Below are 24194 nucleotides of genomic sequence, written 5' to 3'. Positions count from 1 at the left end.
CCTTCCAATATGAGAGGGACTAGTATGGAGCATGCTTTCAGATTTAAAAGAGCAACACTCCATGCAGAAACTAACAGAACCCGAGTCATAAAAAAGAAAATCAACTTTCTGCGGTGGCATCTGACTAATGATGATGAAATGAACATATGCCTAGTCGCACTTCTTTGGATATTGTCAACAGAACCCGTCATCAGCATGGACGCATGTCCTCTGGAATGGTGGTTGAAGCCTGAAGGGGCATATGAATCTTTAGCGCATCTGGCACATAAATATCTTGCGATGCCAGCTACAACAGTGCCATGCGAATGCCTGTTCTCATTTTCAGGTGACATTGTAAACAAGACGTGGGCAGCATTATCTCCTGCAAATTGTACCCAAACTTGTTCGTCTGATGATTGGCTGAAGTAGGACTGAGTGGTCTTGTATGTTCTAAAGTTTTACATTGTTTTATTTTTGAGGGCAGTTATTTTTTGTACATAATTCTACATTTGTAAGTTCAACTTTCATTATAAACAGATTGCACTACAGTACTTGTATTAGGTGAATGGAAAAATATACCATTTCTTTTGTTTTTTACAGTGCAAATATCTGTAATACAAATGAATATAAAGTGAGCACTGTACACTGTATTCTGTTTAATTGAAATCAATATATTTGAAAATGTAGAAAATAAACAATAATAGAATACCATTTATTTAAATATTTTTGGATAACAGTGTGATTAATTGCACAATTGTGATAAATTTTTAATCATGCGATTAATCACAATTTTTTAATCGCTTGACAGCCCTAATTATTTAATATTGATGATAGTGCTCAGAGTCTGATGGTGCTGTGTATTGTGTTAAAAAGCCCCAATCCTGCAAACAGACACAGTAACTTTATGTACATAAATAACTGTTGAACTCACTGGATCGATTCACATAAAAGGACTCATGTGCATAAGCCCATTTAGGATCAGGACAATAAAGGTGAACAATGTCCATGCCCCAAACAGTTTACAGTGTATGTATAAAAAGTCTGTGGACCTGTCTGTCTTACAAGCTTTATGAAAATTAATCTGTGAAATTTAAGCGTAAGTAACCTTAAAACAATAGCTTGCAACTTGGTTGTGCATCAGAGATCATTCTAGTGAGCAGTGACGAAGGGGACACTGTGTTCTGGTACAAGTTCTTCAGTCTTTTTCTTTCTTCTATTTCCCTGCTCTACAAAAGTTATTTTCTCTCTCTCTCACCTCCCTCTCCCCCTCTTGCAGAAATCTTCATCTGAGCCAGAAATAAGCTAGTCTTCAGTGTTGAACAAAAAGGTCAAAGATCACATTCACAAATACCTTGGCAAGAGTATTTGAAAAATTAGAACATTACGGTCATTATGGGCAAGGCTGACAAGAAAATCCTGGAGCCACTGTAAAGTTGTGTGCTCCCTTCCCCCTCCCTCTTCCCCCTACATCCAGTTGTAGTAACTCTTGGGTATTTGGTTTGTCATAATGGAAGCATGGAAAGACATTTTTTAAAAAAAGTTTTGAATCAGCAACATAAACTTTTTTCACGTCCTTCTCTTTTGAAACAAATGTCAGAGGTGTCTAAGTGACTTAGTGTCCATTGACTTTCAGTGGGACGTAGGCCTCAATGTCACATTACTGCTTTTGGAAATCCCACACATTTATCGTTTTGCTTTTCTGTTTTGTACATCGGCTGGGCGTTAATTTGTTGTTATAATAGTTTCTTTTCTCTAGTAACACAATACAACTCCTAGCTTCTGACAGGGAAAGTCCAACATATTTGATTTTACATCTGTTTAAGCCATCTGAGATACAATGTTAAAAGCTACACAAATCCAAAACTTTTGGCAATTCCAGACAATGTGCATGATATTGCCAATCTCGGGTTTACATATAACTTTACATTTATTTTAGGCATTCTTCCTGCGCTGAATTATTCCCCTAGCTGTATGTGCATGACCTTCCCTGAAGCAAATAGGAGCTGTCTACCTGCATAAGAGGGCACAATTAGTCCCTTTGGATGAGGTTTAAAAATCAGTCTATGCCTGGCTTTCACCGATATGGTCCTAGTGTAAGCACATATTTCAGGCCAATCTACTAAGGAATACTGTATTCTCAAATCACTTTCCCACAAAATGTCATGCTTAGTTCATAAAAAGGTGATGTGAGTTTGAAACTGTCTTTTTATGATCGGATGAGCCAGTCAATAGTTGGCAATGTAGCACAACTAGTAATTTTGCCTTTAATTGAGTTGTAAATATCTAGAGAGTTGGTTTTAAAACATATATGAAACATACATCCTCAATAGACATTTGGTTCTTATTTATTATATAAAGATCAGAGTGCCTAGTTCTTCCTATTTATAAAAAAATGCATTTTCCATAGATTATCTCATCCTAGAGGCTCCTGGGCATAAAGTATATGCTTAATGGCTTTGCTGAATGTGGATGAATTTATACAGATGCTTAAAATAAAGTACATACTTAAGTGTTATGCTGATTTGGGGCCAGAATGCCAGAATCAGGGCCAGCTTCTGACATTCATAGACCCTGAAGATTACCCCAATTCTTATAAGCACTTAGCAAAATATATCAATATTTAAAAGGGCACCTATTCACACAGACAGCATTCACACAGACAGCTAAGCAGGCACTGATTTTTATTAACTTAGTTTGGGGCTTTAGATTGTTCTCTATTTAGAAGAAAGAGTGGTCTTAATCTATGTTTTTTCAAGACCCTGGCACGTTTTGAAGCTAAATAAACTAGATTCATCACAAGTCCATGTGTATTACTGAAATATAATTTAAATTGAATAGCCAAAGCGTCAGCTTAGTGTATCCAATTCTGATGTCGTTCCACTGATGCAAATACATGGAGTTAATCTGGATTTACAAGGGTGTAACTGAGACCAGGATCTAGCCCATAGGCAGTGGTGCAAGAAAAGATCACTTGAATCATCCAATCCAATTCCCTTCCATTTTAGAAGCCTATTCAATACATTTTTTTGTTATACAGCTTAGATGGTAAACTTCTTGAGGTAAGGTCTGGGGAGTTTTGTACTGTGCTTAGCGCAGTAGAGGCTTGGTCCATGACTGGAATTCCTAGGCCCTACACTTATACAAATAATAAATAATAAAAAACAGATTTTTTTATAACAGTGACATGGGAGGACCTGCCCCACCAGACAGCAGTTGGAAAGGAAGCCTGAATGTGTCTTACAACATTGGTCCTGGTTTCATGAGCCATTACTCCACAAGGTCAGTTTTGCATTACATAAAACAAATTTTAATAGATAGGGTAAATATAACAACAGTTAGCGAAATATCTGAACTAGAGCTTTGCAAGTTGTGACATTTGGGGGTCATTGCAAGTTTTTCCTTGGTGTCAGGGCATATGGCGTTGTTTCTGGGCTAAAGTGAGCTCCAAGCAAAACATCAGCTGAGTGTCTCCTGGTTTTAATGCAAATTCATACATTGTTAAAGGTTCAAGCAATCCGTGACCCAAATTCAATTGAAACGTTTCCGGATCTTAGCAAACTCTCCGATCAATCAGGGCTGAGTTGAAGGCCTCACAATAAAAGTTTCTCTCGTCTATTTTGAACTAATCTGTCTTCAGCTTTGGGACTATTTTGTTGCATCATATAAAATAAGGACAATATTAATCTCCAATTTACATTGTTCTGAAAATTCTAATGTAATGCATCATTCCTTAAATTACAAGGCCTCATTTTTGCTTCAGGTGGCTATGACTGAGGTCACATGATCTACTGAATTACAGTCAACGGCTAGAAGCCACATGAATCCTGGAGTTCTCATTCAGGCTGAACTATTGTAATGACCTCAGATGAACCACTTGGCCTCTTCCTCCTCCTATAGTCAAATCATCAGGAAAATGAGATTAAAGAAATACAGGACTGTACTGAGTGTCGGATGCTGCCCTTTACGTTGGCTGGTACATAAGTGAACAAAAGTCACTTTTGTGATACAACTTAGAATGTGTCCTGATGTTCTGGGGCCTGATGCCTCACTGACTTCCAGCCCTGTGATTCCATTCTCTGCAGTAGAGTTACCCTGGAGTTACACTGGTTAAGTGACAGAGGAACCAACCTCTAGATTTTTTAATAAAATATTTATAAAATATGTTATTTCTCCTTTCTCCCTCCCAACTTTAAAAACAGCTGCTACCAGAACATTATTCTAAGTTCAGAGCTTTTAGTCTGTTGCCAGCATAAATCATAGCACCAACCAGTATAAATAGCACGTTACCAGCATAAATCATAGCACCAACCAGTATTAATCATGCACCAACAATGTGATTAGGTGACTTTTCAATGCCAAATTGTGTCCTCAATTTCAGTAATATAAAGCTGGAGCAACTTCAGTGGACTTTTTCCAGATTTACATTTGTTTAAGTGAGAGCAAAATTCTGCCCTTAGGCTCTCACTATGACATACTATGAACAATATATATATTATACACTTTTAAAGCATATAATGTTTTATTAAGTAATCTGATGAGTTCTCTCTTTACATTTGCTTTCCAATGCATTAGAAAAGTCAAAATGCACATTCACAGTAGCAATAAAGTGACAAGAATTTACAACGTGATCGGTACCATCAGAGGAGCAACAGAACCAGGTAAAGCCATTTATCTTATGAATGATCAGTGGGTTCAGTGAACTGTAGCTACACCTAATTAAACACAGTAATTAAAAAGAGAGGACATGGAAGAGGGTTCTCTCTATATTCTACTTGGTGAGCACGTCTGTTTGTACACATTGGGGATTTCCTGCAGCAGCACTCATACAGTTTAGGTTACATCAGCACTTTCACTATAAAAACTGGTTTTCAAAGGGAAGCATAACCTAGACATAAACATTGGCGTCCGGGCAAGCAATATTGCAGGTACATTCTCTAATGGATTTTTTTTAATAAGAGAGTTGTGGGGATTTAATAATAAATGGAAGTTTAGATCTTTACGAGTTTGAAAAGACATTCATGTTCTTGCCAATGAAATGGCTTCAGCCCTTAATGGCTTATGTGTGCTATATTACAGCATCTTTTATCCAATGTGATCTGAAAGCCCTGGATCTCATTTTCAGATGTTTATAGGGTGGTAAGATCACGTCATCTGCAACCACAATACAGCCATTTCTGGGCTGAATCACAATTGTAACAACATCAAGGAAGACAGTTGGATTTATTCTTTCTTTGATACTATATCATGTCAACTCATCTTCCACTGTGACTTGGTTAACCGTTATTGTAATGTACCTCTCACCTAGGGCAAGAAAATACTACTTGAGTGTCTTTAAAACTTGTTGAGTTAAGAACACTCATAATGTAAAAATGTAAATACTGGGCCAATTTTGATCATCAAATGCACAACAATAAGATGTATGATGGAGTGTCTGTCATAGCGAAGGAAAGTTTTAAGGAGGGATTTGAAACAGAATAATGAGGATAAATAGAACCCCAGAAGGGTATTGGTTTTGATACAGGTTTTAAATGTGTGCAGTTTTATTTTAGATTTGGTGGTTCGTACAGTTTTTGGTTTGCTTGTTCATGTGGCTTGATTAAACTTCAGGCAAAGACACAGCATAGAAAACGAAAAGCCCAGATGATGAATATTTTGGAAAATGATGCATGTTAGAAATTGCAACAACTTTAAAAATTTAGACGGCAGTTGGAACTAGTTATTGTTATGGTGTCTGTTATAAACATCTTTTGGGGTTAAAGTACTGCTAAGTTTAAAACTTCCACAGATGCTAATATAAATAAGCCACAAACCAGCTGCAGTTCAGCAATAAACTTCCCTGTAATATTTTTCTAAAGAGATTTACAGTGGCTCTTGCCATTCTGCCACATGTGAAGTAAACTGTTAAAGTGATGTATTCGTTGCCTGCAAACCTACACAGAAAACATAGTGACTCTCCATTGACACTATTACTGCAGGAAAGAGATCCTCCAGATAAACCCCCCTCATTAATTTCTCCAGACAGATACGTCATCCTGGGAGGCCACCGTGACTCCTGGGTCTTTGGTGGAATTGATCCTCAGAGCGGGGCAGCTGTGGTTCATGAGATTGTGAGAAGTTATGGGAAATTGAAGAAGGAAGGTATGTGACTGAAGAATAAAGCAAACAAAACTATTTACAGATTTTTCTTAAACTAAGGGTCAAATTTCTGGTCTCAGTTGATTTAAGTTAAGTACAGGCTTAAGTGCTCTGCTAAATCAAGGCCTTAGTCCTTCATATTTGGAATTTGCTATCAACTCTTCAGTTATCTATTGTAGATATTTCAAAATCCCTATAATTATGGTATCCAAAGGTGCGATCCATGAAGGTATATAGGCATCTAAGTCCCATTTTTAGGCACCATTGTAATCCACAACTGCTAGTTGGCTTCCGCCTAACCCTGTAGGTGCCTAAATTCGCTCATGGCATCCATGCGGCTGACATGACCAGTCCAGCGTAGCTGTGACTTCATGGTCATCATTTCGATGCTTGTCATCTGGGCTGTCTCGAGGACCTCGAGTTTGGGCACTTTGTCTTGCCAGCGGATTTTCATGATGTTGCGGAGGCAGCGCATGTGGAATGCTTCAAGCTGCTTGAAATGACACCTGTATAGTGTCCATGTTTCGCACCCATACAAAAGAGATGAGAGAACAACAGCTCTGTACACAAGCAGTTTTGTTGACATCCAGATGTTGTGGTGGTTTAAAACTTTGACATGCAGACAGCCAAGTGCCTGGCTTGCTTTGGATATTCGTGCGTTGATCTCATTATCCAGTGATCCATCACTGGATATGACACTACCCAGGCTACACTGTGGAAAATTAATGGGAGAACAAGTTTAAAAATACAAGGTTCCTAATTATACTCAAGGATGGTGAGGAACATCAACACTATTGAAAGTCAGCTGCCAGAACAAATGGAGTCTCCTTTTATTGAGTCTGATATCCTGGAGACAGAGGTCCTGACATAACTGGCACACTGTGCTACAGTAGCTTTCTTTGCCCAACCACAGCATTTAAAACTTGTTATAGGTTAATTTTGTTTCCTTCACTGCCTAGTTACCGAACATAATAGGAAACAACCTTTAGAGAAGCCAACCAGGAACGGGAGTAATAGCAGTGGCATGAAGGAGAGCTTGGATGAAGTAGATACAGATAAAAACACACTGCAATATACCGCGCTCCAGATTACTGTGGCTTCAAATCACATGCAAAGAAAGAACATTGTTAGAAGTGGATCTATCAAAACCACACAGGGGATTCCTCGGTATTTGAGAAGAGGGTCAAGGAACGCCTTTATGGCACTAGGCATGGAACAAGTATTAAGATGTATATTTAAATTTAAAAGGACAGTAATTTAATATCTGTATTGAGTAGAGCTGGTTGTAAACAATCAAAACACTTTTGCAAAAATTCTTCCCCGGTTGTTTGCCGAAATGTTGAATTTAGGAAAATGTCAGTCACCTCAGGTATTGAGGAAAGACAAAGGTCTGTATGAGGCATAATACTGCAAACTATGAGTAACATTACAAAACATTTTGCGGGTAGATTCTCCAAGCATGCGTTTTGCACCACACATCATTCCTGCAGCTGAGACCCAAGCTGTTGTTACTCATGGTATGATTTAGTTTCCGTTTGATATATACTCACAATGTATTTCTCGAGTAATTCTCCTGGTGCTTTAAATCTTCTATTATTGTAGGATGGAGGCCCAGAAGAACAATAATATTTGCAAGCTGGGATGCGGAGGAATTTGGCTTGCTAGGATCTACAGAGTGGGCTGAGGTAAATCAAGAATAAGTGATCTAAGAGAGTTCTGTACAATGGTAGATCATTTCCCCCACTGTTTGGAACCTCCTCCAGTAAAGTATATTCATATACACTCAACACGTGAGAGAGTGTCCAAGGTTGTATTGCTAAATACCAAAAAACAGTCCCGCAACATTCATGTGATAACTAAGGCCCTACCAAATTCACAGTCCATTTTGGTCAATTTCATGCATAGGATTTAAAAAATCATAAATTTCTTGATTTCAGCTATTTAAATCTGAAATGTCACAGTGTTGTAATTGTAGGGGGCCTGACCCAAAAAGGAAGTCTAGGGTGTTTGAGGGGGTTGCAAGGTTATTATGGTCGGGTTGTGATACTGCTACCCTTACTTCTGTGCTGGTGTTGGCAGCGGCATTGCCTTTGGAGTTGAGCAGTGGGAGAGTGACCGCTGCTGGCCTGGAGCCCAGCTCTGAAGGCAGAGCTGCTACCAGAAGCAGCGCAGAAGTAAGGGTGGTATTGTATGGCATTGCCACCCTTACTTCTGTGCTGCTACTAGTGGGGTGCTACCTTCAGAGCTGAGCTGGCCAGCAGCTGCTGCTCTCCAGACATCCAGCTCTGAAGGCAGCACAGAAATAAGCATGACAGTACTGTAACCCTCTAAAATAACCTTGTGATGCTCCTGCAACTCCCTTTAGGGTCAGGACCGCCAATTTGATAAGTGCTGGTCTCCCTCATGAAATCTGTATAGTATAGGGTAAAAGCACACAAAAGATCAGATTTCACCAGGGGGAGGGAGGGGAACCAGATTTCACAGTTCATAACACATTTTTCATGGAATTTGGTAATGCCCTAGTAGTAACCCTTTCCTGGGAATACAGTAAATTATTCTCGTCTTTAGCAATGAGCAACCTCAGTGTGAATTGCAGCTGAAGAGGCCACATATTCTACCTACAGTATGACCAAAGTAACAATGCTACATCCCAAAACAAAGTGTGTCTGAGAATATACCAACCTATACTTGCAGGTAGTGACCCTGCCAATTGGAGATATTGGCTTGATTCTCCTTTCGGACCAGTTTTAAATAGGTGTCATGCCGTTAACTCCCTTGGAGCTGCTTGAGATTTACAATGAAATAAACGAGATCAGAATCAGTTCTTTTGTTTTGGTTGCTGCCCTATTAAGAGTGACTTCTGCCCTAGGTACTTTCTGATTTGTACTGAGGTGGTGAATAGCCAGTATCATTAATCCATCTTCATTAAAAATATTCAGAATCAAGGGTGCCATGTCTACCATTTAGGGGGAGACACTGGTTCATTGACTTTAAAAGCACTCACAAGGTCAAGCTAAAGCCTGTTCTAACTCAAATCATTCCAAAGAAGGCCCCTAAATCTTGCTTTGAGGCTCCTTTTCAGCATGTGAAGTATGACTGGCTTGCTGTTCTATCATCCACTATTTTACTTACTGCAAAATCTTCTTGTTTTCTCTTAGATGACATAGTAATTATAAATAACAGACATTCACAAAATAATGAATGATCTAGAAAAGGGAGATCGGTAACTTCTGTTCTCCCTGTCTCATAACACAAGAACAAGGGGACGTTCAATGAAATTGAAAGGTGGGAAATTCAAAACTGATACAATAATTTATTTTCATTTAGCACACAGTTAGCCTATGGAACTCATTGTGACATGAAACTGTTGAGGCCAGAAGTTTAACAGATTCAGATGCAGAGCTGTAATAGTAAATATTAAAGCAGCAAGAATTTTGGAAGGCATATCAATACCTGCAAGGTTTATGGCATAAGCAAACCTCTGACTAATGAGATTAGGAGGATATTTCCCTTGGTGACAGGTTATCCAGTAACTGTCTGTTTCAGTGTTTCTTGCACTTTCCCTGAAGTAGCTGTTCCTGGTCGATGTAGAGGATGAGATATTGAACTAAGTGGTTTGATCCAGTATGGCCATTCATATATTCCTAACCGTAAAGAAGGCATGAGGTGCCATCTATAGTAGTTCAGAGAATCTGCTCCATTTAACTAAACCAAACCCTGTGTTTGGCTGGAATGGGCCCCAAATCTCACCTTTAAATTCTTATTCAAAAACTCCTGTATGCAGTTCACCTTGCTCTGAAAGAAACTGCTTCGTGTGTCAGTCAGTCCACTTGCTTTGGGAGTCAAGACTGACATGTGGTTCCAACAGTACCATATGGGCTGGATTATGGTAGTTTGGAAAGTTGCAAGATTCCAGTTAAAATGTACAGTGTTACTTTGAAGGGAAAAGTTAACTAACTTCTTTTTTTTCCCCTCACCACAGGAAAATACCAAACTATTACAAGCACGTGGGGTGGCCTATATCAATGCTGATTCCTCAGTTGAAGGTGTATACTTGTGTTTCTATGGCAGTGGCAGATGGGAGGTAGATGAAACTGAGACAACTTCACTTGAGGCTCCGTGCTGTGTTTGCTGTGAGCCCTGAGAAAAGCACATTGTTGTGTTGGCCCAGAAGCAGCTTGGGAAGGAGATGGTGACCCATAGTTACAATTACCCCCCTGCTTCAGGGAGGGAGTACGCTATGCTGGGCATATAACTACACTATCTGACACATGGTGTTGGGGGGAGGAAGGAAAGATAGGGGTAGAACCCAGGACCTGCCCACTATCCACCTCTCCTTGTAGCTCTGTAGAGTCAGCTTCCCCTCCCGTGCGGCTATCTGTGTTACGGTTAGCCAGCAGAGGGGCCTAAGGCAGGACTCCTGAACTGCTGTGCTAGCTGAAGCATAATTCAGCCCAAATCCTAAGCCAGGGTGAATGTACTGAGCAGCCTACAGCTGGCAGCCGTAACTACTTTGAAGATCCTGCTTTTTCCTCCTGGTGTCTCCTCTTATTACAGACATTCCTCCCCCTCTCCACAAAGACACAAAGCAGACTTGCTTTTCTATTGTAAACACTTACCTTGTCTTTCAGGAAACTACACTCTGAGAATTGATTGTACTCCTCTGATGTACAGCCTGGTGTACAGCTTGACCAAAGAGGTAAAGATACACTAAAATATCAACTAAGGTAGCAACAGTAACTACCCATAGGAGCTGGTTATTGTATTGGATGTGAAACTGATCTTATTACTAAGAGACTCAGGCCAAAATTCTGCACGGTTGTCAGGGCTTAGACATTTATATCGAACACATCACCGGACACCGCCAATACCACACTGAGTAATTGAGACAGCCAACCAGGGAAATAACCCACTTCCTTGGCTGAGGGACCAAGGGACACACCCTACTCATGTACCTATCCACTCCACCGATACTGACTTGGACCCCTTATTCATTCCATGGGAGGCGAACCCGATTCCACTTATTCACTGACACTTTAAAAAACCCTTGCAATCGGGGTATATGCCAGTTATGCGATATGTATGTATCTTTTCATCCTTGCAAATGGTATCTGTAACCCCCCATAACCCAAGCCTGACCCCAGATGTACAGTACCTTCTCTCTCAACCTGTATATATTTCATTTCAAGCATTTACTTTAATAAAATTTTTAAATCTGTCATGGGCATCATCAGATAGTTAGGCCTCAATGATCAAATTCCACTCTCATTTACCTCAGTGCCACCACGAGCACCAGTGTGGTTGACCAGATGTAATGAAAGTAGAATTTGGTCATCAAGAATTCAGTTTAATTAATGTCACCCATTCACATTTCTTATATACTGGTACTCTGAAGGGGTCAGTAGTGACTCCATAGTTAAGGCTATGTTGATTTTTTCCTTAAAATGTGTATGAAGGGGCAGAGAAACTGGTGTTTGGCACAGCAGGGGTTTAATAAAACTTTTGGGTTCAGTGAGCCCCACCCCACTAGACCTACAGCCAATGCACGCCTGGAGTGGGGAGAAAAGAAAGGAGCCTGGCTCAACTGGGGGATGACTGACTAGGAGGCAGGATCGCTCTGTCTGCCTGCCTGAAGGGATGGATCAGTGACCTGCCAGCCAGCGCAGCCACTTGCGCCAAGTAAGGTCTCCCCTGCCAAGGAGAGGCTACAAATAAGCCCCAGCACTCGGGGCAACTGGACTAGCGGGGCCATGCCCCAAACTGAAGAGACTTGTAGGAAGTAGCCCAGGAAAGTGGGTCTTGACTCCCTGTTGGGAGGGAGATCCCATCTCCCCTGTTTAGGGGTTGATCTGCACAGGGCTCTGGACTGCGACCCGGTCCCCTTACCCCCTCACCTTACAAACTGAAAGGCCAGTAGTCTAGCCACTAGACCCCCTGGAAGACACTATCACAATGTGATTCAAATCCCACAGTTTACTTGTTGAATGAGTGAGGAATTGAGTGTGTACTATTTGGGTGGTCATTTGTTGAAAGCAAAAGGGAGTTTGTTGTGGAGGTGGGTGTGTTTGACTGTTCCGATGTTTGGCAGGTAAAGCCTTTGAACTGAGCTTGATGTGGATGTTAGAGTTGGCTGAACTGGAGATTTCCTTTACTTTTAGTGACTGTATTAAACAAAAATGCACTTAATTCCAAGTTAACAGTATTTTGTGTGAATATTATTAGAAGAGTTTCAATCCATAGATCATGACTTATCTAGTTATAAGAATAATTTACAACAGTAACAGCTAATGTGAACAGGTTTTCCCTTCTGCAAAGTAATTCTGCTTAACTTCAAATTTCAGTGGCATGCTACAGTATAATGACAATTTCACTTCTAATGAGTAAATCAAGGTTTTATATATACCTTTGATCAATATATATATTAAACATTCCCCTCTTCCTCCCCCAATAGCCATGCCAGATAGGTTGCAATTCTTTTACAGCCATGCCTGCTGTGAAATCTGTCTATTCTGGTATTTTCCCTAAGCACTAAGAGTTTTCAAGGCATTCACAGCATGCCAGCCCGCTACATTAAACACAGTGTGACAGATATGGCCAACATTAAAGCTGAATGTCAAAAACAAGACTCATGAGGAAAGATTGAAAAAATTGGGTTTGTTTAATCTGGAGAAGACTGAGAGGGGACATGATAACAGTTTTCAAGTACATAAAAGATTGTTACAAGGAGGAGGCTGACAAATTGTTCTCATTAACCTCTGAGAATAGGACAAGAAGCAATGGCCTTAAATTGCTAATAGGGAGGTGTAGGGTACACAGTCCAAACATTTTTTTTTTCCTCACTGTCAAAGTAGTTAAGTACTGGAACAAATTGCCTGGGGAGACTATGGAATCTACATCACTGGAGGTTCTGAAGACAGTTTAAACAAACACCTGTCAGGCATGGAATAGTTATTACATGGTCCTGTCTTGAGTGCAAGGGACTGAACTAGATGACCTATTGAGGTCCTTTCCAGTCCTACACTTCTGTGATTCTAACATACCAATTTTAATTTCACCTAGCATGTATTCATAGGACCAGGCTGTGATCCTCTTATTCTATCCCAGATTGAGGTGTCAGTAGAGAAGATTTTAGAACAAATTGATAAATTAAACAATAGTAATTCATCAGGACCAAGTGGTATTCTCCCAAAAGTTCTGAAGAAATTCAAATATAAAATTTTAGAATTATTAACTGTGGTATGTGACCTATCATTTAAATCAGCCTCTGTATCTGATGACTGTTATTAATGTAATGCCAATTTTTCAAAAAGGCTCCAGAGGCAATCCTGGCAATTACAGGCTGGTAAGCCTAACTTCAGTACCAGGAAAATTGGTTGAAACTGTAATAAAGAACAGAATTATTAGACACATAGATAAACAAAATATGTTGGGGAAAATTCAACATAGCTTTTTAGAGAAATCATGCCTCTCCAATCTATTAGAATTTTTTGAGTATGTCAACAAGCCTTTGATATGGTTCCTCACCAAAGGCTCTTAAGCAAATTCAGCACATCTTCTGATGGATGAGTAACTGGTTAAAAGATAGGAAACAAAGAGTAGGAGTAAATTGTCAATTTTCACAATGGAGAGACATAAAAAATGGGTCCCTCCAAAGATCTGTACTGGAACCAGTGCTGTACAACATATTCATAAATGATCTGGAAAAGGGAGTGAACAGTGAGGGGGAAAGTTTGTCGGTGATACAAAGTATTCAAGATACTTAAGTCCAAAGTTGACTGCAAAGACTTATAAAGAGATCTCACTAAATTGGGTGAAGGAGCAACAAAATGGCAGATAAAATCCAATGTTGATAAGTGCAAAGTAATGCACATGGGAAAAAATAATCCCAACTATATGGGGTCTAAATTAACTATTACCTCTTAAGAAAGAGATCTAGGAGTCATTGTGGCTACTTCTCTGAAAACATCTCTTTTTGTGCAGCGGAAGTCAAAAAAGCTAACAGAGTGTTAGGAAACGTTAGGAAAAGAATAGATAATAAAACAGAAAATATCATAATGCCACTATATTAGTCCATTGTATGCCCACATCTTGAATACTGTGTGCAGATGTGGGTGCTGCACCTCAAAAAAGATATAGTAGAATTGGAAAAGATATGGAGAAAGACAACAGAAATGATCAAGGATATGGAATAACTTCCAAACAAGGAGAGAGTAAAAAGACTGGCACTATTCAGACTGGAAAAGAGACAACTGAGGGGGGATAGGATAGAGGTCTATAAAATCATGAAGGATATGGAGAAAGTGAATAGGGAAGTGTTATTTATCCCTTCACATAACACAAGAAGCAGGAGTCACCCAATGAAATTAATAGGCAGCAGGCTTAAAACAGACAAAAGGAAGTATTTCTTCACACATCACAGAGTCATCTTGTAGAATTCATTGCCTGGTGATATTGTGAAGGCCAAAAGTAAAACTAAGTTCAAAAAAGAATTAGGTAAGTTTATGGGGGATGGGTCCATCAATGGCTATTAACCAAGATGGTCAGGGGTGCAATCCCACGCTCCAGGTGTCCTAAACCTCTTACTGGCAGAAGCTGGGACTAGACAACAGGGGATGGATCACTCAGAATTGCCCTGTTCTGTTCATTCCCTCTGAAGCATCTCTCACTGGTCAGTGTCAGAAGACAGGATACTAGGCTAGATGAATCCTTAGTCTGACCCAGTATGGTCATTTTTATGTTTATGTTCTTACATATATTTATTTAGATTTGTACAAAAATAAGAACGGTGACTTTAATCCCTTAGTAGTCCCAATGACTTGTACTGTAAGATGCTACTCATCACAAATAAGGCTATTACAGTCTGGTCCACATTGATTCTTAGTCTGGTATTTTCTATTGTTCTGTAACTCAAGATGTCCATTTAGGAATACTTGGTTGGACTTCTACATGTAAAATATCCATCTGTCCTTTTAGACCAAGAATCTCTAATTTAATATGCCACATTTTGGCAGGTAGTGCAAGGTGAAAATCAGCTTGTGACCAGGTTGCTCCTGGTCTCGCAACAATTTACAGCTATGTCTCCAGTTGGATGCAAAGATCCAGGGTTTTATTTGGTTGTTACCCCCTCATACCCCCTGCAGCAGTCTTACTCAACAAGTCACTGGTAGTAAATCAAAATAATAGTCTCACATCAGAGCTACTTTCCTTCGTGCAGGCACAACGTCTCTGGTCAATCAAGAATCATAGAAATATCAGGGTTGGAAGGGCCTCAGGAGGTATCTAGTCCACCCCTGCTCAACGCAGGACCAATGCCAACTAAATCATCCCAGCCAGGGCTTTGTCAAGCCTGACTTTAAAATCTCTAAAGAAGGAATTCCATCACCTCCTAGGTAACCAATCCCAGTGCTTCACACCCTCCTAGTGAAAAGTTTTTCCTAATATCTAACCTAAACCTCCCTCACTGCAACTGAGACCATTACTCCTTGTTCTGTCATCTGCTACCACTGAGAAAAGTCTAGATCATCCACTTTGAACCCCTTTCAGGTAGTTGAAAACAGCTATCAAATCCCCCTCATTCTCTCTTCTGCAGACTAATAATCCCAGTTCCCTCAGCCTCTCTCATAAATCATGTGCTCCAGCCCCCTAATCAATTTTGTTGCCCTCCACTGGATCTCCAATTTTTTTCCACATCCTTCATGTAGTGTGGGGCCCAAAACTGGACACAGTACTCCAGATGAGGCCTCACCAATGCCAAATAGAAGGGAATGATCACATCCCTCGATCTGCTGGCAATACCCCTATTATACAACCCAAAATGCTGTTAGCCTTCTTGGTAACAAGGGCAAACTGTTGACTCATATCCAGCTTCTCATGCACCGTAGGTCCTTTCCTGCAGAACTGCTGCCTACCCACTCGGTCCCTAGTCTGTAGCAGTGCATGGAATTCTCCCTTCCTAAGTGCAGGACTCTGCAGTTGTCCTTGTTGAACCTCATTAGATTTCTTTTGGCCCAATCCTCTAATTTGTCTAGGTCCCTCTGTATCCTATCCCTACCCTCCAGCGTATCTGCCACTCCTCCCAGTCCCTGGCCTCAGCCATGCCTCTCTCACAGAGTGGGAGCAGGAAGTCTGCTCTCCCTCCCATCCAGTTTCCAACTAGGTTGGGTTCTCTTCTGTTAGCCTTTCCCCCCAAGGTGTAGCAGGGCAGGGTTGACTGAGCCCACAGCAGTTCATTAACCCTTTCCAGGCCAGTGTGAGGTTTGTGTATGTCATCACAAATCAACATAGTCACTGCTGACGACTGACAGCCAGTGGACCAAATTTTCAAAAGAGCCTGCTTACATTGGCTGCCACAGTTTTCTGGTACTCAACTTGAGATAGTTCTGGTCTAAATTCCATTGATTTGGGTCACCCACAGCTTCCACTAAAGCCAGTGGAAACTGTGTGCCAGGGATCGGCAACCTACGGCACGCGTGCCAAAGGTGGCACTTGAGCTGATTTTTCATGGCACGCAGGGCGGGCTGAGCTGTTCAGCCCACCGCTGCTCTGGGGTTCCCGCTGCTGGCCCCTTACCAGCCGGGGTCGCACCCAGTCCCACTCAGTACCCACTGCTGGCCTGGGGGAAGGAACCCCAGGCTGTCAGCGGACTCAGACCCCAGCTGGCAAGGAGCCAGCAGCCAAAACCCCAGAGCAGGGGCGAGCTGAGACCTCAGTTGGCAAGGAGCCAGCAGCTAAAACCCCAGAGAGGGGGTGGGCTGAGACCCCAGCTGGAAAGGAGCCAGCAGCCAAAACCCCAGAGCGGGGGCGGGCTGAGACCCCAGCTGGCAAGGAGCCAGCAGCCAAAACCCCAGAGCAGCTCAGCCCACCCCTGCTCTAGGGTTTCCACCGCTGGCTCCTGCCAGCCGGGGTCCTGCCGCCGGTCCCACTCAGTGCCAGCTGCTGGCCCGGGGCATGGAACCCTAGGCTGGCAGCGGACTAAGACCCCAGCTGGCAAGGAGCTGGTGGTGGAAACCTCAGAGCGGCGACGGGCTGAGCTGCTCAGCCCGTCGCCGTTCTGGGGTTCCTGCTGCTGGCCCCTTGCCAGCCGGGGTCCCCTCCCCCTCCGCAGCCCCACTCAGTACCCACTGCTGGCCTGGTGGAAGGAATCCCAGGCTGGCAGCGGGCTGAGACCCCAGCTTGCAGGAGCCGGTGGTGGAAACCCCAGCACTCTGGTGGTCACTCTGGAGTTCTGGCTGCTGGCCCCTTGCCAGCCAGGATCCCTGCAGCCCTACTCACCTTGCTTCCAGTTGGAGTTCCAGTGCAGGCCCCCTGCCAGACAGGGTCCAGGCTTCCACCCCTGCTCAGCCCTACCAGCCGCCAGCTCCACTCACCTCAGCCGCCGATCTGGGGTTCCAGCCGCTGATCTTCTGCCAGCTGATTATCAACTTATAACTCAGAAGCCTGTGTGCAGCTTAAAGTATCTAAATATGTGCCACCAGACATTGGAAAACTCAGCAAGGAAAAGCCAGGGCAAGGATCACACTAAACTAATAAGATCTGAATTTTAATTTAATTTTAAATAAAGCTTCTGAAACATTTTGAAAACCTTATTTACTTTACGTATAGCAGTAGTTTGGTTATATATTATAGACTTATAGAGAGACCTTCTAAAAAAGGTTCAAATGTATTACCGGCACGCAAAGCCTTAAATTAGAGCGTATACATGAAGACACGGCACACCACTGCTGAAAGGTTGCCGACCTCTGCTGTATGCATTCAGGTTTCAGAGTAACAGCCGTGTTAGTCTGTATCCGTAAAAAGAACAGGAGTACTTGTGGCACATTCAGTGCCTCTACAAATCAGACCAAAGGCATCTCAGATTGAAAAACCAGAACACTTTTGAAACTGTTGGCCCAATTACCTAACAATGAACTTGATTCCACAACCCATACTCAAACTGAATACCACTTGCAAATTACACAGGATTAGGCCTATTGGTTGCTAATGTCTGAGCAATACTAGACTTACACCATCCCTATCCTGGGCCAATACATGACAAAATGCTTTCACAACATTACTTCTTTAAGAATCTTGATCCTGACCTAAAGAGGTAAATGCAAATACCTTTTCTGTGCTGGGTTGTTATTGTTGAGTAATTCCTTAAACAAAGAAATAAAAACGTAGCAATCTTTCCAAAAAAAATATACCTATAGCTTTTAAAACTGCCGAGTAAATCAGAGGACACTGAAAATAGAGGCATGACATGAGCTTTATTATTTTATTATTATTCATGTTTGTCTGTAGCACCTTTCATCTGAGCACCACAAACCACAGCACAAACAATAATTAAGACTCACTGCACTGTTGTGAGATAGGTAACTATCATTACACCCTTTTTTCGAATTAGTAGAATGTAGCACAGAAAGGCTGAGTGATTTGCCCTTGGTACCTGAGTCAGTGGCTTAGTTTTTGTTCTAACTAATTGACTTTATGTCATATCTGGTTGTGAATTTGTTGCTTAATAACACTTAAAATTGTATCTCTCCGTCTTTTTTTTTTTTTTAACATGTATTTCTCTAGATACCAAGCCCAGATGAGGGGTTTAAAGGCAAATCACTTTATGAGAGCTGGCATGAAAAAAACCCATCTACAGAATATAAAGATGTCCCCAGGTAAGTGACAAAGGATATGTGCAGAAGTTACTGCAAGTTGAAAAATAGGTTTTCTTTGTATTTCTAGCCACATGGGAAGCTGAACTCTTAAAAGAAATAGTGGGGCAGACCCTCAGAACTGGTGTAATTGTCAAAGATTCATGGACTTGTGACAATTTACACCAGCTGTGTATCTGTCCCTGTACTCAGAATTGGAGGAATTACATATGACAGAGTAAATTGTCAGTATAGCCGGGCTTTAGCCACATGATTCCTTATAGGTTCCAGGATGTGTCTAACTCCCTAGGAAACCACAGCTAAAATGGGATTATCTGCTTCCAGAACATTTTTGGGCAGGGTGTCAATTACAACATAGCCCATCTGGGGTTGAAGTCAGACCTGATGTAATTGTTCTATGGTTAGAAGTAGGAAGCAGTGTTTTATTGTCATTTTAGCCTTGTTTCTGAGAAAGCATAACCAGTGTGTGCAAAGGAACAGTGACCCTTAATACTGTAGGGTTAGCAGCCCTTGTAGCCTGCATTTTAGTCAGTGCCTGGAGGAAGTAAAACTAGCCAGAATATTTTGGAGCTGGTGTTTTGTTTTGTACAGTTTTATTCAGTCTGGTCACATCAACAATTTTTCATCTTTCTTTCTTCATCATTTTCTGTGCCTCTCTGAAAGACAAGGCTCAAGCCCTGTAGCCCCCCATAATCTTCTCAGTAAAGGTCTCTGCAGCTAGCTTGGTAGGGACAGAAATATTTTCTCAAATGGAAAAAGCAGAAGTTAGAGGGAGGTGGATTGGCCAATACAGCATCATCTCCTAACCCTTATGACCAACCACATGGAAAGCCTTAAATTCTGTAGCCTAAAGAAAATGCTTTGTCTGAGTGAGAAGAGCTCAGGGCTGCTTTTCATAGCACTATCCCCCTTCGGATCTACAGGGATTGCCCCTCATAACATATAAAGTTGATCCTGTTAAGTCATGACTAGGAGATGCTGGGCAATGGGCCTATTCCCTTAGACCTGTCCGCATCTCTTGTGTAGATTCTGCTCTGTGCTGTCCTATTCCCCCTCAGATGAGATGCAGGGATTGACCAGGGTTCAGTAGAGACTCCATGTCAGAGAGGCCCTTAAGTGAGCAAGAATAAGGAAGTGGATTTGGAGCCAAATTCTTCCCTGCACTAACTCCACTGAGTTCCATGTGATGAGTCTGGCCCACTGTGAACAGCAGAGTTGATAGATGCACATGGTGGGTGATAGACAACTCAGGAATGACAGAGATTATGTTAAGGAGATGTTTGGAGGAAGAGTATGGTGGGGAATGCCCTGGAATGGGGTGGAAGGGATGAAATAGGTGAGAGACAGGAATGGGGAGTTTATTAATACAATGTTTTGAAACATACTAAAGATTGTACTTACATACTTTACTCAAGATCTGTTCCCTTTTCTTGTCAAAAGAATAAATAAGCTGGGTTCTGGCAATGACTTTGAAGTCTTTTTTCAGCGGCTTGGCATTGCTTCAGGCAGAGCACGTTACAGCAAAAACTGGGTAAGTCTGTCATCACACCATCTCATCACTGTCCCTCATAACCCACTGATACCAATCGCTGCGATTCAAGATTGTAAGCTCTTTGGGGCTGGGACTGCCTTTTTATTCTGTTTGTACAAAGCCTAGCACAATGGGATCCTGCTCCAGGACTGGGGTGCCTGGCTATTACCGCAATAATTCACACATAGTGATGATAATATCTGTGAACTTGGCATGATCCAACTAAATCATAAAGGCATTTAGTTTAAAATAAATGACAGGATAGTGACACAGAATTGCTTATGGCCAGTAGCTCTAAGAAAGCTTTGAATGCTGAAGTGATTTTTTTTACAACCATGATTGCTTTGATTCTTTCTGTGTCCACGTTGAGAGACATGCACAATTACAATAAGATAACAAGTCACAGTCTATTAAGCAAGGTCTTCCCCTCTGAAGAGGAGTATTGAAAATATGAACAAAGAGAATTGCTGTGATGCAGGCACACAAGAGGGAATGTTTTGCAGGATAGTCAAGCTGTCCAAACCGGCATTATAAATAACACATTTTTAAATTCATTTTTTTTCCCAGAGAGTGGAAAAATACAGTAGCTACCCAGTTTACCACAGTGTCTATGAGACCTATGAGATTGTGGAGAGATTTTATGATCCGACTTTTAAGAATCACCTGACAGTGGCACAGGTACGAGGAGGGCTGGTATTTGAACTAGCCGACTCTGTGGTCCTTCCGTTTGACTGCAGAGATTACGCAGAGGCTTTAAGGAACTATGTTCAAGTCATCTATAATTTGTCAAAGAATCATCAAATGGGAATGACAACGTACAGCGTGTCGTTTGGTACGTACTGCCCTCCACCAGACCCTTCCTCTTATTATTGTTCATTATTTGTATTGTGATAGCATGTAGGATCCCAAGTCATGAACCGAGGCCTCATTGTGTTGGGTGCCGCACAAATAGAACAAAACTAGTCCCTAGTATTTTAATTAGATTGTAATCTTGTGCCCCTAAGAAGATTACAGTCTAATTAAAATAATGATTTTATTTTGATTTTTTTTAAAAAAGAAACCACATGCCTAATTGCACAAGAGCCTTTTGAATATCACTTAAAATAAACCTCTTATAATACAAAAGGCCCAGCAACCATACAATCAGAGCAAATGAATAAACAAACCCCCATTCTCTCCAGGTCACCACCCATAGCCAGATGTCCAGAGAAATAAATGGGCTTTGCATTGTGGCCCTGAAGGTCAACAATTGTGCGCTAATCTCAACAAATCAGGGGGAATGAATTACAAAGCTGAGTTGCCAACTCTTATGATTTTTATCAAGGGTCTCATCAGATTTGGTGCTTTTCTCAAAGCTCCATTTGCTGTAGTCACATGACAATGGGGGAAATCTCAACTTACTTTTTGTTTTAAATGAAAATCTCTAGCCCTGATGGTTGCTGAGAAAAGCTTGAAAAAGCTACTCCTAAAAGCTCGAACACCAGAAGACAAAGTGATTACAAAATTGATCGGTCAGAAAAAACCCTCGTGATTGGTTTTGAAATTTCATGATTTGGGGGGCTGACTCAAGATTGTTGAACTCTTGGGGTTGGAAATACTGAGGGTCCCTCACAGGAAAAAAAACAAAAACCACTGCCAGCAACCCTCTCCTGCTTAAACTGAGGACCATGCCTGAGGAATCTTAAATCCTGCCCTGCATGACCCTTTGCCTGTCTTCAGTGGAACCAGAATTTCACCCTGCAGACTCATAGATTGGCATTTCTGTGGGAAGGAAAAGGAGTCATCACCTGGCCAGGAAGTTTCCATACCCCAGTGCCCCTCATGGCTGCAATGTTTAGAGATACAAATATACACTACCCAAGCTACAGTGTGGCCCATAATGCCTAAAGCCAAATGAGTGCAGGTAATAGGAGCTAGTGCAGTGCTTTGCACCAATTAAACTCTTGCTGATAAAAATACAAGGAATACCACCGACATTTATAGTGCCAAAATGACTTACCTGTACAAGAAGGAAAATAAGCTATACTGGCATAAGGCACCTTTATACTGGTATAACTGTGTCCACACTCGGACTGGGTCTGGTATAGTTATACTGGTACAAAATCCATGTGTGGACCAGGTCTTATTTATTTTTTTAAAATAATTTTTCAAATAACCCAACACTTAAAAACAAAACCACACTAACCAACTCCCGCATCTTCATGCGAGCTCTGTCAGCTCTCAGTGTGCATGTGCAATCATGTGATAGCGAGGGCATTTCTGCTGTTTGAGTGTCTAAACTGTACACACACACACTTCATTTTGCTCTTTGTGGTATGAGATTTAACATGATCGTGTTGGTTCATTGGCAAAAGCTAAACAGAACTCACAGTTAAGCTCTTCCTTTCCTATCTCTGCAGATTCTCTCTTCTCTGCTGCAAATAATTTTACAGAAGCTGCCACTGACTTTCACAGGAGATTGCAGCAAGTAGACATCAATAAGTAAGTTCTACAGGTTCCTTAGCCATCAAACCAAATAATTAAATTCTTCAGGCCGAATGGGGCAGCCTTCACTCATGCTGTGAGCACTTATATAAACTATCTCATTAACAAGTGCCCACTAATGGGAGTGAGGGTTGTACCAATTGGGTGCCTTTAAGGGTTATAATAATAGGTCGCCATTAAAGCACAAATGTGTATCTAGTCTTCTGTTTAATACTTAGAGTGCCAGAATCTCATTTACACTAATGTCCCTTTCTGCCACTCATGTTCTCATTTTCTGACCAACAGCCAGAGTGGTGAAACAGGGCCTTACTGCAAATGAGAAGCAGATCCAGGATAGATAGTTGTTGGCTTTTTAATGGTGGCCATTCTGAATTGAAATAAATTAACAGCATTTGACTTATTTATAGGAATTTGTGTGATGATCATCTCTCTAGTACCAGGATTGCTGACAGTGCTAAAGATGTAACATATTAACTCTAAAAGGCTGCAGATTTCAATGCAGCCTGAGGATGTATGCCTGCTGAGGAGCTGGTCCTCATATTAAAGCTGTGTGTAGTCAGTCAGCTGTTTCTTTTACATCCCATTTACACATAAAAATGTTGCTGCTTTCTTAGTTCTCTCCTTTCTTACTTAGTTTGATTTTTGCAGCACCTCTCCCTAACTCTAGGAACATGAATTTCTGTTAGTTATCAATTATAAGGCTTACACTTCAAGATTCACCATTTGTAAATAGCTAGATTGTTTTTGTTTAGCTGGTTGGTTGTTTTTTGTTTTTTTTTCAGAACCACTGAAATATATCTGTAGAAACAAATGGACTCTACCTAAACTTTATTTCAGCATTTTAAAAAAAATGCTTGGTGTCTTTTTTTTTTTTTTTAAGATCAGAACACTAATTATTAACCTTAATCATCCCATATGGCAAAGATGGCATTTTGGCTATGTGTTGATGAATGTTGCTACACGATATCAAATGGGATACCTCAGTTCAAGAACAATTATATTAACATAATTTGAGTTGAACTTAAGCAGTGACCAAATTCTGCTTTTGTTTATACTGGTGTAAATTTGGAACTGACTACAGTTGAGTTACTCCAGATTTATACTAATGTAGCTGAGATTTTGCCCTAGTGATTCCACTGAAAAGCTCAGCAGTATGTCATGTTGCACACAGGTTTCCAGTCCCACTGGTAAATACATTATTTGTTAAGCATCAGTACAGTGCTTGGTGCTGTACAAATCACACAGATACACACAATCTCTGCTCCAAGAAACTTTTATTTAAAGAAACACACCAAACACACCAATTCAGGCAACACAGTTCACAGACCAGCCCAAAAATTGTTCTAACGAAGTTCCTTTTTTCTCTTTTAAATTGAGAAGTTTTTTATATAAAAAAATACATGCATTTTTACTGAAGTTGC

At 41.1% G+C, this 24194-nt stretch overlaps 1 protein-coding gene across 1 annotated transcript in view; it reads left to right on the top strand.

Annotated features, from left to right (window-relative positions):
- The window catches only part of LOC116818087 (putative N-acetylated-alpha-linked acidic dipeptidase), a 60451-nt gene that overhangs the window by 34048 nt on the left and 2209 nt on the right, over nt 1-24194 (top strand). Inside the window, exons 8-17 of the mRNA XM_032768739.2 lie at nt 3160-3258; nt 4552-4637; nt 5998-6117; nt 7717-7799; nt 10097-10160; nt 10746-10813; nt 18670-18761; nt 20199-20289; nt 20857-21121; nt 22689-22770. Of these exons, the coding sequence (XP_032624630.1) occupies nt 3160-3258; nt 4552-4637; nt 5998-6117; nt 7717-7799; nt 10097-10160; nt 10746-10813; nt 18670-18761; nt 20199-20289; nt 20857-21121; nt 22689-22770 (1050 nt within the window). The remainder of the gene's footprint in view (nt 1-3159; nt 3259-4551; nt 4638-5997; nt 6118-7716; nt 7800-10096; nt 10161-10745; nt 10814-18669; nt 18762-20198; nt 20290-20856; nt 21122-22688; nt 22771-24194) is intronic.

The sequence above is a fragment of the Chelonoidis abingdonii genome, chromosome 1 (assembly GCF_003597395.2).
Source record: "Chelonoidis abingdonii isolate Lonesome George chromosome 1, CheloAbing_2.0, whole genome shotgun sequence".
NCBI lineage: Eukaryota > Metazoa > Chordata > Testudines > Testudinidae > Chelonoidis > Chelonoidis abingdonii.
Note: the sequence above shows the minus strand (reverse complement) of the source record. Positions and strands in the feature narration are given on the sequence as shown.